The sequence below is a fragment of the Pseudopodoces humilis genome, chromosome 12, assembly GCF_049639895.1.
Source record: "Pseudopodoces humilis isolate 2021_Gansu_Grassland_sample_001 chromosome 12, ASM4963989v1, whole genome shotgun sequence".
In the NCBI taxonomy this organism is placed as follows: domain Eukaryota; kingdom Metazoa; phylum Chordata; class Aves; order Passeriformes; family Paridae; genus Pseudopodoces; species Pseudopodoces humilis.
In genome coordinates this window covers 5,530,012-5,543,702 of record NC_142211.1, presented here as the reverse complement: position 1 = coordinate 5,543,702, position 13,691 = coordinate 5,530,012, and the positions used below count along the sequence as shown (strand labels likewise).

General features: G+C 44.3%; 1 protein-coding gene across 1 annotated transcript in view; it reads right to left on the bottom strand.

Moving 5' to 3' along the window:
- LOC148183304 (E3 SUMO-protein ligase PIAS2-like) overlaps positions 1-12,983 on the bottom strand; it is a 78,376-nt gene extending 65,393 nt beyond the window's left edge. The window contains 1 exon segment of the mRNA XM_088061574.1: positions 12,914-12,983. Within this exon segment, the coding sequence (XP_087917700.1) occupies positions 12,914-12,937 (24 nt within the window). The 5' untranslated portion in view covers positions 12,938-12,983.
- Positions 12,984-13,691: the final 708 nt, after the last annotated feature.

The following is a 13,691-nucleotide window of genomic DNA, read 5'->3' as shown; positions in this document are numbered from 1 at the left end:
AACAGGCCCTGAGACATAGTTGACCTACAGATGAACCTTTCAACCAAATGTTATATATATATATATATATATATATATGTATATATATACACTCATTAACCAAGTACTGTTATATGTGTTCATTTATTGGCAAAACATGTATTTACCTTTCTGTATCTAGAAACCAGATGAGGCCATATCTGGCTCAATTAAGGGGTTATAGGATTAAAGAACTCCCTTGGTTCCTCCTTGAGCCCTGGCCAGGCTTTGGGAGAAAGCTAACAGGAGAATGAAATTAGAAATTATGTCAGCTTGTTTTTTTAACAGTATAAAAGCTGAGCTACTGACACAACAAAGTGAGGCAGCCTTGTGGCCTGCAAGGTGGATGCACCGCACAATTTCCCAGTTACTGGGTTTGGTTCTCCAGTCCTTTGCTGTGACAGCTTCCCCCCCCACAGCTGATGTTTCTTGGACTTGGATGATGGTAAAGTATTAGGGTAACTGGTAATGTATCCTTAATCACTATAGGCATTCTTTTGTAGTAATTATTAGGTGCATTGCTTAGCTTATCCTTTTGTGATTCTTTGCATTTTGCATTATAGTAAATTACACTATTCCTTAAGTTGGTGTCTGTGTCTGACCCTACTCACTCGCAAAACACTGCCCTACTCCTGATGGCCACACTATTGCTGATACAAGTCAAGATGCCATTGGCCTTTGTGGCCATCTGGGCACACTGCTGGCTCATGTTCAGCCAGCTGCCAACCAGCACCCCTAGGTCTTTTTCCACTGGGTCACTTTCTGGCCACTCTTCCACAAGTCTATGACACTGCATGGGGTTGTTGTGACCCAAGTGCGTGACCCAGCACTTGACCTTGTTGAACCTCATACAGTTGGTCTCAGCCCATTGATCCAGCCCATCCAGATCCCTCTTGTGACAAGACAGCAGGGGCAAGCAGCCAGGACCTGCCTTTTCAAGGGCCACATTATTCATACACATCAAAACAACCATCTAAAATACTATGGTAGCACTCTCATCAGGCACACACTTTCCTCGCCATTGAGGGGATGAGGTTATCCTATTTCAGATACTGAATGTCAACATTTCCAGATAGTCAGTTGGGATACAGTGATGCTTCAAGTAACTATCAGGGAGCTAACCCAGCAGTCTTCAAACTGGTATTCCCCCAACATCCCACCTATAAATGCACCATGGATGCAGTTGCCAGTGAAATCAGTGTCACAGTAGGTGTCAAGTGGCTCACCCTAACTTTTGAAGAAGAGGCCAACTGCAGATTTCACCTTAATTTCATTTCAGCAACTTCTCAACAGCAAAACAATAGAAGTAAAGAAAGATGGAGACAGAACTTCATGGAGTTTGAAAAATGCTGGAGAAAGTCATTGTCCATCAGGCATTCCCATTCTACTTTTTCTCACTCACAGTTAGACAGGATGAAGAAAATAGTGTACTATAGTACTATAAAAGCTTTATAGTCATGTCACATAAGAGAAATTATGTTAAAAGATAATACCAGTATTCAAGAATTTACCGAGAACTTTGTGTTGCATGTTTTCATAGACAGTTGTATAAACTTGATAGCAACATCAGCTCCTTTGTTTCAGATGCAGTCAGTATGCATGATTCTGGATTCCATATTCAGAATGCAAACAAATAAAATAATCCTTGACTGTGAGATTAAGGAAACAGCATGTATTGCAAAATATTGTCTATTACCCTACTTGCTGCTTTCTGTGCATTCCTGCAAGTTAATCAAGGCGAAACATGCAGTCAATTGCCTCAAAACAGCTAACATTTTATACAGAAATTCCACAAATTAGCATTTAGCTACATTTAATTTTACTAGAAGACACAAGCTGGCTTCAATACCATAATCGGTGAGATTTTAAATTAACACTCCCATTAAAAAATGCTTGAGAGTATAAAAAAGATACATAGTTTTGTCCATCAATGCAAAAATATTACATAGGTTTTTGAAAGAAGTCTTGCAACAGTGAGTTTTACTGAAAGTAATTAAACAATTGGTTTTTGCAACATTTTCTCCCTAAAGCTGATTCTACATTCCTTTTAAAGCAGCAACCACCACATGTATGAAAATGCAGCTAGTCTCATTTACAAATTGTGCCTGAAAAATCTGGTGGCCTTCTACAACAGGATTATAGTGTTGGTGAATAAGGAAAGAGCAACTGACATCTACCTGGACTTGTGCAAAGCATTTGACACTGTTCCATACAACATCCTTGTCTATAAACTAGAGAGACATGGATTTGATAGATGGACTCCTCCATGGAGAAGAATTGACTGGATGGTCACACTCAAAGAGTTGTGGTCAGTGGCTCAATATCTGAGACTGGTGACAAGTGACTTTCCTCAGGGGTCAGTATTGGGACTGATGCTGTTTAACATCTTTGTTGTGTCACGGGGTGACTTTACTTTTAAGATAGCTTTGGGAGCTAAGGAAGTTGAAGCTGCTGGTGGCTGATGGGAGTCTTTTCTTGTGACCAATTATCGGTCATTTTTAAGAATTGACAGCAGTTTTGACCATTGAAAAGTAAGATCAACTTGTGAACACCACCTTAAGATGTAAAGCCAGAGTTCACTTGTTCTCTTTGGTTTCTGGCTGTCGCCCTGAAAACTCAGCTTCTGAGCTTGCTAACATAGTTTTCTAAGGACTTTCCCAGGAGAGTAACTGTAAACATAGATATGTGTACATTCTTTCTGTTACATGTCTTGTGATGGGCATCTCTCATGGCCAGTGCAGTGAGAAAGTGTTATCCTGACCATCCAATCCCTGGCTGTGGTAAGAAGCCTATAAATCCTGGGAGGAAAAATAAACTCGCTCCTTCTTTTCACCTCACCTCGACCTGTGTCCACGTGATCTATTCATCTTCAGCGGTAACATTCCAGCTTCTGAAAAGGTAACAAGGCTCTGTCTTGGCCTCCTCCTCCCACCCCCCCCCCCTCCAGGCCGGACAAGGCCGCAGAGTGAGGGTGGCTGGGGGGGGAGAGAAACAGAGCCGGCCAGCCTGGTTTGGTTTGTAGTTTCTGCTGCTGGACTGAAACCTGACACCATGAACTCTTGCAGCTTTTCCAAGACTGTAATTCTTTTACTACCTAGATAAAACGTGCAGATTACTCCTTTTTCTCAGAGAGACAGAGAGAGAGAGGCAATCAACATGAAGGAGACATCATAAAACCATCAAAGACAGTGAAGAAAAGAGTTAAGTTTTAGATGGGGAAGAGAGACTAAGGAGATGCTTTATAAGCTGAAATATTTTTCTGTTAAAGCTATGGAGATAGACAATAGTGTTCTGAAAAAAACTCCTTTAATTCATCACAGAGTATATAGGGAGGAGTGGAGTGTTCAAAGTGTGGATTTTGAGCAAAAGGTAGAGTAATTGTGATACAGTGAGGTGCTGGAACAGAGTGAAGAGAAGTAATAGTTGAAGATTTGGGGCCGTTGTAGAGGCAAAGAGAAAACTCCTGTTTTCCAGGGAAGCTCACAGAGACAAATGAAGAGAACTTTTGCCTTTGAATAACTCATCCTTAAAAATGACATCCCTAGACTCATTGACCCATACACACCTCAGAGTGATGTGAAATGGGAGGAGTGAACTGATGACAGATTTCCGGGCAGCTGGCATCAGAAAAATGGGAAGCTATAACAGAAATAGTTTTCTTGTGAGAAACTCCATAGATTAGCAGAAGACTTGTTTCTCTACAAAGACTGGTGAAAAGACTCTAGCAGGAATTGGGACTGTTTTAAACACCAAAGTTTTTTGTCTCCATGTTGTCATGTGAACAAGAGAATGGTTAAGTAGTGGGGGATAAAGGGGTTTTCCGGAGGTTTATTCTGGTGTTCTTATTCTTGTAGTTTTGTTAATAAACTTTCTTTATTCCTTTTAAGTTTTAAGCCTGTTTTGCTCTTGTTTTAATCCATATCTCACAGCAAGAAATAAGTAAGTTTTCTAGTAATTCTTTAATTACTGCTTTAAAACCACGACAGTTGACAACATGGACAGTGGGATTGAGGGTACCCTCAGCAAGTTTGCTGACAACACCAAGCCGTGAGGTGCAGTTGACATGCTGGAGGGGAAGGGACGCAATCCAGAGGGACCTCAACAGGGTAGCCCTGTGCAAATCACATGAAGTTCAACAAAGCCAAGTGCAATGTCCTGTACCTGGGTCAGGGCAATCCCAAGCACAAGTACAAGTACAAGCTGGTTGGAAAATGGATTGAGAGCAGCCCCAAGGAAGAAGACTTGGGGATGCTGGAGGAGGAAAAGCAGCTCAACATTACTCAGCAATGTGTGCTTGCAGCCCAGAAAGCCAACCACGTTTGGTTTTTGACCCTTGCAGACCTTTTGCAAACCCATTTTGACCCTTGTAGCCTCAGTTTTTAAGTTTCAAAAACTACATTCTCTTTTTTATCTACACCATTGCTATCTCTCAGCACAATAATGAATTCTTATTTATTCTAGATACAACAAACTTTTAAGGTACTACAATATGCTTCACTGGTCTGAAAAAGTGACTACACATCTAGGAAGAACATAAGAATTACATGAGACTTACTTCCAGCATTTATAAATCAAATTCTTCAGTAAATTTTGTGTAATCTCTCCTTCCACAGAAGATGTATGAGCACACTTCCATCTCTTCTCACTCAAATTAGTTCTTTTCCACAATGGCCATGAAACTGATCACTAGTGTCACACAAAGTAGTTTTGGCACAGGCACATCCATTTGCCTATAAAGGGCTTCTTTTTTTCCTCCCATAAAGATGAAGCTAACACATTACTTCAAAACCTGATTATATACAAACTATGAGACTGAAGCCATTATCTTCTAAACTATGGATCTACAATATTTCAAAGATCGCGTGCACTCTGTGCACATCAACTCATGTCCTTCTCTGCAGGGCTGCTCTCAGTTAATTTCCCAGTCTGCACTTGTCTGGGGTTGCCCCTACCCAGGTGCAGCACCTTGTACTTGAACTTGTTGAACTTCATGAGGTTCTCATGGGTGCACTTACCAAGTTTGTCCAGGTTCCTCTGAATGGCATCCCATCCTTCTGTTGTGTCATCTGCAAACTTGCTGAGGGTGCACTTAATCTCACTATTGATGTTAGTAATAAAGATATTTAAGAACACCAGTCCCAAGACAGAACCCTGAGGGACACCACTCATCACCAGCCTCCACCTGGACAGAGACATTGACCACAACTCTCTGGCTGCATCCATGTCCTGGTTGCAGAGAGGGGGCAGAGCTTAGTGCTGTGTGAGTGTATTGGGTTTGCATTGCCTGGTTTTGGACATAGGGGGGTGAGCTACAGGGGTGGCTTCTGTGAGAAGCTGCTAAAAGTTTCCTCCATATCTGGCAGAGCTAATCCCTGGCGGCTCCAAAAATGGATATGCTGCTGGTCAAGGCCGGGCCAATTAGAAATAGTGGTAATACCTCTGTGATAACATATTTAAGAACATAGAAAAAAAAAGTTCTTGCACAGTTGTAATTGCATCCAGAGAAGAGCGGGGTGAGAACATGTGAGAGAAACAACTATGCAGACACCAAAGTCAGTGCAGAAGGAGGGGAAGGAGATCCTTCAGGTGCTGGAGCTGAGATTCCCCTGTAGGCTGTGGTGCTGACCATGGTGAGGCAGGCTGTCCCCCTGCAGCCCATGGAGATCCATGGGGATGCAGAGATCAACCTGCAGCCCATGGAGGAAACCCACACTGGAGGAGGTAGATGCCTGAGAGGAGGCTATGACCCCGTGGGAGACCTGTGGAGAGAGAAGCCCCTGCTGGAGCAGCCTGTACTTGAAGGACTGCACCCTGTGGAAGACTGACCCACTCTACAGTAGTTTGGGGAAGACTGTTGCTCATGAGATGGACTCATGTTGCAGAAGTTCTCAGAGAACTGTCTCCCATGGGAGGGACCCCATGGTGGAGCAGGGGAACAACTCTTCTCACTGAGCAACGAGAAGAACAATGGATGATGAACTGACCATAACCCTCATTCCCTCCCTCCTTGTGCCACTGGAAGGAGAAGGTAGAGATGGTAAGAAGGTAGGAGCAGGGGGAAGGTGATTTTAAGGGTTTATTTTATTTCTCATTATCCTGCTCTGATTTTGTTAGCAATTAATTCAATTCATATCTCTAATTAGAGCCTGTTTTGCCTGTGACGGTATTTGATGAGTGATCTCTCTCAGTCCTTATCTCAACCCATGAACTCTGTTATATTTTCTCTCCCCTATTCAGCTGCAGAGGGGAGTGAGAGAGTGGCTTTGGTGGGTGCCTGGCATCTGGCTAGCCAGTATCAACCCACTACAGTGGGCATGGCCAGGTTGTTATTCTATATCACTCACATCATCACTGGAGGATGTGGTTTCAGGAGGAAAAGCTGGGCACCCCATTGGAAGTGCTCAATTTTGCCTCCCTCTATCTCCAACAGGAAGTTGTCAGCATCAGCCCCTGCAGACCTGGCCCCCTGCCATCACTGCTGGTTCCCCTCCTGTTTTCTCCAGAACATGGCTGCAGGACCTGGTGCTGAAAGGAAAGCAGTGAAAATGTGAACTGACAGTAGTGCTCAACTGACAGCACCAATGCAGAGGCTGCTGAAGGGAAAGGACTGGCAAGGGTGACCCCAGCCCAGTTGAGCCCATCAAGCCAAACAGAAGGGAGCCCAGTTGAACCAAAAGGAGCACAGAGGAGCAGTTGAAAAAGGTCACAGCAACCTGTGGGACCAATCTCCAGTATGGCGGTAGAAATGGAAGCACAGATACCTGCATGGAACTGAGCCCAGCAGAGGAATTGTTACCACCTTGCCTTTGTCTGGGAAAGCCATGTGGATGCAACCTACAGGGTGTACCTTCCATCTTGTTTTGCTTCCTGGTGATGAACACCTATTTGTGGATAAAATACCTCTTTTTGCATGCTTTTGTTATCAATACTTGCCATTGTTACTGTACATGTCTTATTCCATTGCTTTGTGCTTTCAGTAAATTGTTATCTCAACTCATAGTCTCTGCTTTTGTCCCTCCCTTACCAGAAGGGGTGCAGCTTATTTGGAGTTTAATTTTCAGCTGGTATTAAAACCATCACAGTCCATCCAGGAAAATACTTATCTACCGAATAGTCTATCCATCAAATCCATGTCTCTCCAATTTGGAGATAAGGATGCCATGTGGCACCATATCACAGGCCTTACAGAAATCTAGATAGTTGACATATTTCAACCTTCCCTTGTCAACCATTGCCATCACTCAGTCACAGAAGGCCACTGGATTGGTCAGGCACGATTTGCCCTTAGTAAAGCCATGCTGGCTGCCTTGGATCACATCATCTTTTATATGCCTCAGCATATCTTCTAGGAGGATCTGCTCCATAACCTTCTCAGGCACAGAGGTGAGGTTCACCAGTCTGTAGTTCCCTAGGTCTTCCTTTCTCACCTTCTCAAAAACAGGAGTGATGTTTCCCTTTCTCCAGTCACCAGAGACTTCACCTGACTGCCATGATTTTTTAAATATGATGGAGAGTGGCTTGGCAACAACATCAGCTAGTTTCCTCAGGACCTTGGGATGCATCTCGTCGGGCCCTATAGGTTTGTGTCTATTCAGCATCATCATGTGGTCCCAAACTTGCATTTCACTTACAGTGGGAGGGACTTCATTCCCCCCACACCCACCCAGAGGATCAGGGACTTGAGAGAAGTGGAAAGCCTGACTGCCAGTGAAGACCAAGGCAAAGAAATCATTGAGTACCTCAACCTTCTCCATATCAGTTGCCACCAGTTCACCCTTCTTGATTATCAGGGCAGGTACACTCTCCTTGGCCTTTCTTTTCTGACTTATCTACTTATAGAATCCTTTCTTGTTATTCCTCACATCCCTTGCCAAGTCCTGTTCCAGATTTTCCTTGGCTTTCCTGACCCCATCCCTACCTCTCCAAACCATATCCCTGTACTCTCCCCAGGTCACCTGTCCCTGCTTCCATTGATTGTGCATTTTTCTTACTCCTCAGTTTGAGGAGCATTTTGCTGGGATACAAGCCATAGCTTCAAGTCAAATCTCTATGAGTTCAGAATTTGTTTGGAACAGGAATAATCTCACAGATGGCTCTCAGAAGGAGCTGTAGTTCCCCATTCCTGGGCCAATTCTCTTCAAAAACGTGTTCACATGACATCTCAGGCCGCCACACCAGACTGCTGACTTCTGTTCCATATCCACCTCTGCCTGTGTAATCCCTTTGACATTCATCAGGCTGCTCTTGAGTGAGGATTATGGATAAAGGTATAAGCCATGTTTAAAAACACATCTGTGAACAGCAGGTCTGGAAATTATATCTCAAAAATGTGAGATAGATACTGATGCCATGATGATTTTATGCCTTTTATATACCTTTTATATATCCTCAGTGCTCTTAGCATGCATACTTGTAATTCCTTAAATTTGATAACTTAGTATAGTCCTGGTATTCTATTAGGCCAGAAGACCAAACATCCTAGAAGCCTCACAGTTGGAGACAGGAAAGCCCTACGCTATCTTGAGAAACCAAGGTCCTCTCTAGAATACATCCTGTAAACTAGGATTAGGCCCATCCAGGGGGGAATTCTTTGGGATGAGAGGATATCACGCTATTCATTCAAGCCTCTCATTGGGGCATCTTTGTTAGATATGCTAATTTTCAAGGTCTATAAAATTGTATACACAACCTATCGGGGGTGTGCATTTCAGCATGTTCCATCTTGTCAAAGTGTTGCACCATAAGGATCCTTATTAAATACCGAGGTTAAAACCCTTTATCCCTTAACCATGTCTGGCTCTCAGTTTTAGGACCAAGGAAAAGGCATCAATACAGTTGTGCTCACTACATCATCTCAGAAACTCCCTAATATTCCAGAAACTGGTAAGCTACAGAATTCAATAAACACTGTGAATTAATTAAGGGTTAATCTGACAATTTAAAAGGGTAAGCCTTATACTGGACATTTTCACCAATATCTTAAAAAGTAGTGACTGTGGTTGCAGCTACCTCCAAATCCTTTAACAAAACTGAACATTTCCAAAAGGCATGATCTAACAGCAAGTTCCTCTGGGTCTGTTTGTTTTCACAGAAATCACAGAATGGGTCAGGTTGGAAGGGACACCACAGTAGGTCATTTGGTCCAACTTTCGTGCTCTAGCAGAATCATCCTAGTACACATTGCACAGGATTGTGTCCAGACAGTTCTTGAATATCTCCAGTGAGGGAGACTCCACACCCTCTATGGGCAACCTGTTCTAGTCTACAGTCACTACACAGGAAAGAAGTTCTTCCTCATATTCAGGTGGAACTTCCTGTGCATCAGGTTTTACCCATTGCCTCATGTCCTATTGCTTGGCACTACTGAGAAGAGCCTGGTCCATCCTCTTGGCATCCCCCCTTTAGGTATTTATACACATGAATGAGGTCCTGTAAAGGACTTAAAGATCAGAGTTGCCTGTCTCAAATACTGTTACCACAGAAGGACTCCCATTGTGAAAAACTGTAAAGAAGCAACTGCTCATCTGCGACCACTAAATCCCCCTATATAAGTGTTGTCTCAGCAAGCACAGGGGGAAGTAAACAAAGTGTGTGTGGGGGGGGAGATAATTATCACTGATAATGGACACACAGAATCCACAAGGAAAGGCAACTCAGCAACTGTGCTGAAATCAGCTCTGATTGGGTAAAAGGTAATTCTAGCAGGGGTAGACCACAACCCACAGACTCAAAAGGACTAATTACAGAATCACAGAATTAACTAGGTTAAAAAAGACCTTTGAGATCATTGAGTCCAACCTACGACCTAACACTACCTTGTCAACTAGACCATGGAACTAAGTGCCACATCCAGTCTTTTATTAAACACCTCCAGGGATGGTGACTCCACCACCTCGCTGGGCAGCCCATTTCAATGCCCAATCACTGTTTCCATGAAGAACTTTTCCTAATGTCCAGTCTAAACCTCCCCTGGTACAGCTTAAGACTGTCTTTTTGTTCTGTTGCTGGTTGCCTGGGAGAAAAGACCACCCCCCACCTGGCTACAACCTCCTTTCAGGTAGTTGTAGAGAGTGATAAGGTTTCCCCTGAGCCTCCTTTTCTCCAGGCTAAACAACCCCAGCTCCCTCAGCCACTCCTCATAGGACTTATGTTCTAGATCCTTCACCAGCCTTGTTGGCCCCAGCACTACAAGGGAGGGAATAATTTAACCAATAGAATAAGAGAACTGTGTAGTCAATTAGCCAATGAGCATTAATCCCTTTGTTTACAAAAGTTTATAAATAATGAAAAGTTTTGAACAACCTCAAGACCCCCCACCAGTGAGAAGCCCAGGGTGAAGAAAGACCAACAGAATACTGCCATATACATGGGTGGTGACTATCTTCTGCTTGTTCTGTCTGTTTCTCCCTTATTTTTTCTATTTCTTTCTCTCTACCTCACATTTTACTGTTAAATAAAATCCATACTATTGACTTTAGCATATGGTCTAGTTTGCACCCTAATTTGGGTAGAGCCATCTCTCAATCAGATCTTAACAGTTTCCCTCTCAGTTGTCTCTTAAGGCTGAACAGGCCCAAGTCCCTCAGCTTTTCTAGTTTTCTTTCACTACAGCCTCTCAGTTATAACCCTTTGGTCATAGCTCCCCAGAGTTTTTACTCTGAAGATCCAGAGGATGGCAGGGATGGTACTAACAAATATTAAAACAATCCTTTGCCCCAAGGATAGAAAAATGTTATCCCTGTATGTTTCCCTCAAAAATAGGAATTAGGAGAGAATTCTAACCTCTTGCCTTTAGTCAGTCCTTAATGATTTACTAAAATAAATTCAACTCTCCAAATTGCCCTAGTGGTCTTTTATAAGGCAGGTAGAGATGAAACACTACAGAAAATTGCAATCAACAAGAGAGCAGCAAAGAATATTGCCATAAAAACATTCTGCACACTAATCTATAAAGTAGCATTTTAAGAACACCTAAAGGTCAAGTCACAAAATCTATTGGGGAAGGGGAGTGTTCTTTGGACAAAAGAAGGAAAATTTGTCTGAAAAAAACCTTAAACCTACAAATCAAGTGCCTGATATTCAGACACATTCAAACATATCCTCTTAAAACAAAAAAAACCCCACCACAGTAAAGGCCTTGAGGATAAGACAGTCTGCAGTCTACTATATTCTCTTCTAAAAATATCTAGAATTCCCACAAAATGGGCCACGAATTATTATTAGATGCATGTTGAACATTTATAGAAGCTCCAAGCTAACAAATTCATTTCACAAGCACTCCAGTTAACAAATAAGATGGGCACATCAAAAGACATTGCTTCAGTCTTTTTTTAAACTACTGATACCTATTCTTTTAAGTGATAAAAGTACAGTCCTATAGTTGGCCTGGAACCAAATTCCTTTTCCCTCCATATTTCCTGTATTACTTCTGGCAAACAACTCAGGTGTATATATAATTCCAAAGGTATTTAGGTACCCAATCCCAAATGGAGTCTATCAATACTTATGCATATCCAGATAAGTGATTGTAGTGCCTTGGAAAATGCAGATCACAGCTCCAGCTCAAGCCTGGAGGAGATAAATGAAGAGCCACCTCTGCTGTTTACACTGGGGGTTTAGCCACCTATGTAGCTACACCCTTTGAGAGACCTTGAAATGAGGGCTGAAAACAAGTGAGGATGCTAAACAAGAAAACATGTAAACGTATGTTAAAAAGTTGTTTTTTTAAAATATATAAATGTTCAATTTAGGATTAAGAAGGGTTGTCTTATTTTTTTTCCTAAGATTAAGATTGAACACCGTTGTCCTCAAATAAAGAAATTCAATTCTTTCAATGAGATCTTTATAACTGAGCTCCTCAGCTACACTACAGCCCCTTCAACCCAAGCAGTGTTAGTCCTGGAAGAACCCTCAGCATAGGAAATTCTCTGGCAATCACAGCAGTTCAAGCATCAGACCATTTTCAACACTAAAGCCTAACTCGGAGTGCCTCCTATTTAACTGATTTTTATTCCTTCTGTAAGACAGTCTAGGTTGGGGGGGGATTCAGTGTGCATGTAGTATTCCCTCAGCAGCACTTCTTCAGGTGTGGATGCTGTAAAAAGGACAATGTCCTCTTTACAAAGATACTCACAGATAGTGAATAAGTTAGGGGAAAGTCCATAAGTGCAATATAAAAGGTATTCAACTGAAAAAAGGTCTGAAAAGAAATACTGGGTTTCGGCTACATAGGCACAGTTTTCCCCGTTAGAAAGTCGTTAATGAATTTTCAAAGGTTCAGTAATAATTAGCATTTATAAAAACCCAGTATTCATCATTCTCCCTTCAGCTTACAGTAAGAGCACCATGGCGCTAGGCTCTCCTGAGGGTACCGAGCCTCGACAGGCGCCATGCGAGCACCGGGTCCCAGCTTCCCGCACGCAAGGGCCGAAATTGAAGGGGGGGGGGGGGTGCGGGGGGGGGGGGTTAGGGTAGAAGAGTGCGTATGTATCCCACCAACAGCACAACCCACACGGCGGCGATGGAAAGCGGGCTCGCTGAGGCGCGCCACACCACCCCACTCCCCCGCCCCGGCCACACACACCCACACCCACTCCGCAAAGTGACAGGGAGAGATAGCAGCGCCACAGGGCACGCCACCGACTCTCGCCGCCCTCCCGACCGCATTTCAGGGAGGCCCTGATTCCCCTCTAGGGAAGGAGCAGACAGCCGCGGGGCCCGGCGGGCAGCCTGCCGCCTCAGCGCAAGGCACTAACGGCTTCCGCCCCCCACAGCAAGCACCAAAGGGTGCGGCGGGGACTCTCCGTAAGGAAAGGCCGTAGGACAGGGACCGCGAAAGCGGTCAGTTGGAATCTTGACTCGCGTCTTTCCCGCAGCCGCTTCTCTCCCTCCTCACCCGCAGCTCCTCGAAATCCGCCATTTTCTACCCGCTGGTGGTGCTGCCGCCGCCGCCGAGCCCCACCACCACCATCGTGCACCCTGTGCGCGCCCCCGGCACGTGACGGAGAAGGACAGCTCGGGCTACGAGGGGGAGGGCGCTCCACTCCTCTATGGCGGGCCGCCCCTCCCGCCCTGAGGGAAATTGTGAGAAGAAACCTGTCGTATTTAGTACGGACACACCCGCCGGTACCAAGCCAGGCCCCTCCATGCCCATAGCGGTTCCAAGCAGGCCCCAACCAGCGAGGTGGTAGGGAAGCAGCAACTCCTCGGGCCCCGCCGAGCTCCAGGCCTGTCAGGAAAGCTGAGCGCTCCGAGGACGTGATCCCAGTGGGATCACACCCCTTGGGGCTGCCGCGCTCCCTCTCTCCAGGATCAACACTGCAGAGAACATACTTGTTATAAATTGGCATGACAAAATAAAAGGGACTATTTTAAATAATCTACAAAAGCCAATTTTTATTAATCCAGCAAGCAGTAAAGCAAGCAAAAACCCAGCTGGGGGCGAGTCGGAGGACACTTCTTCTTAAGTGCCCCACACAGCACGCACCTTGGCTGAGGAGGTTCCCTTTTTTATACAGCCCCTGCATCGGTGTCTTCTTGGATCGCATCAGCGCCTGCGCCTCCTGTTGCTAGGCGGTCTTCTGCCTCTTGGTGGTCGTGGGTAGGGGTCTTCCTCTGCTTCTTGGCGGTCGTGGGTAGGCAATTCTCCTTAATAAGGAGATGTTCTACTTCCC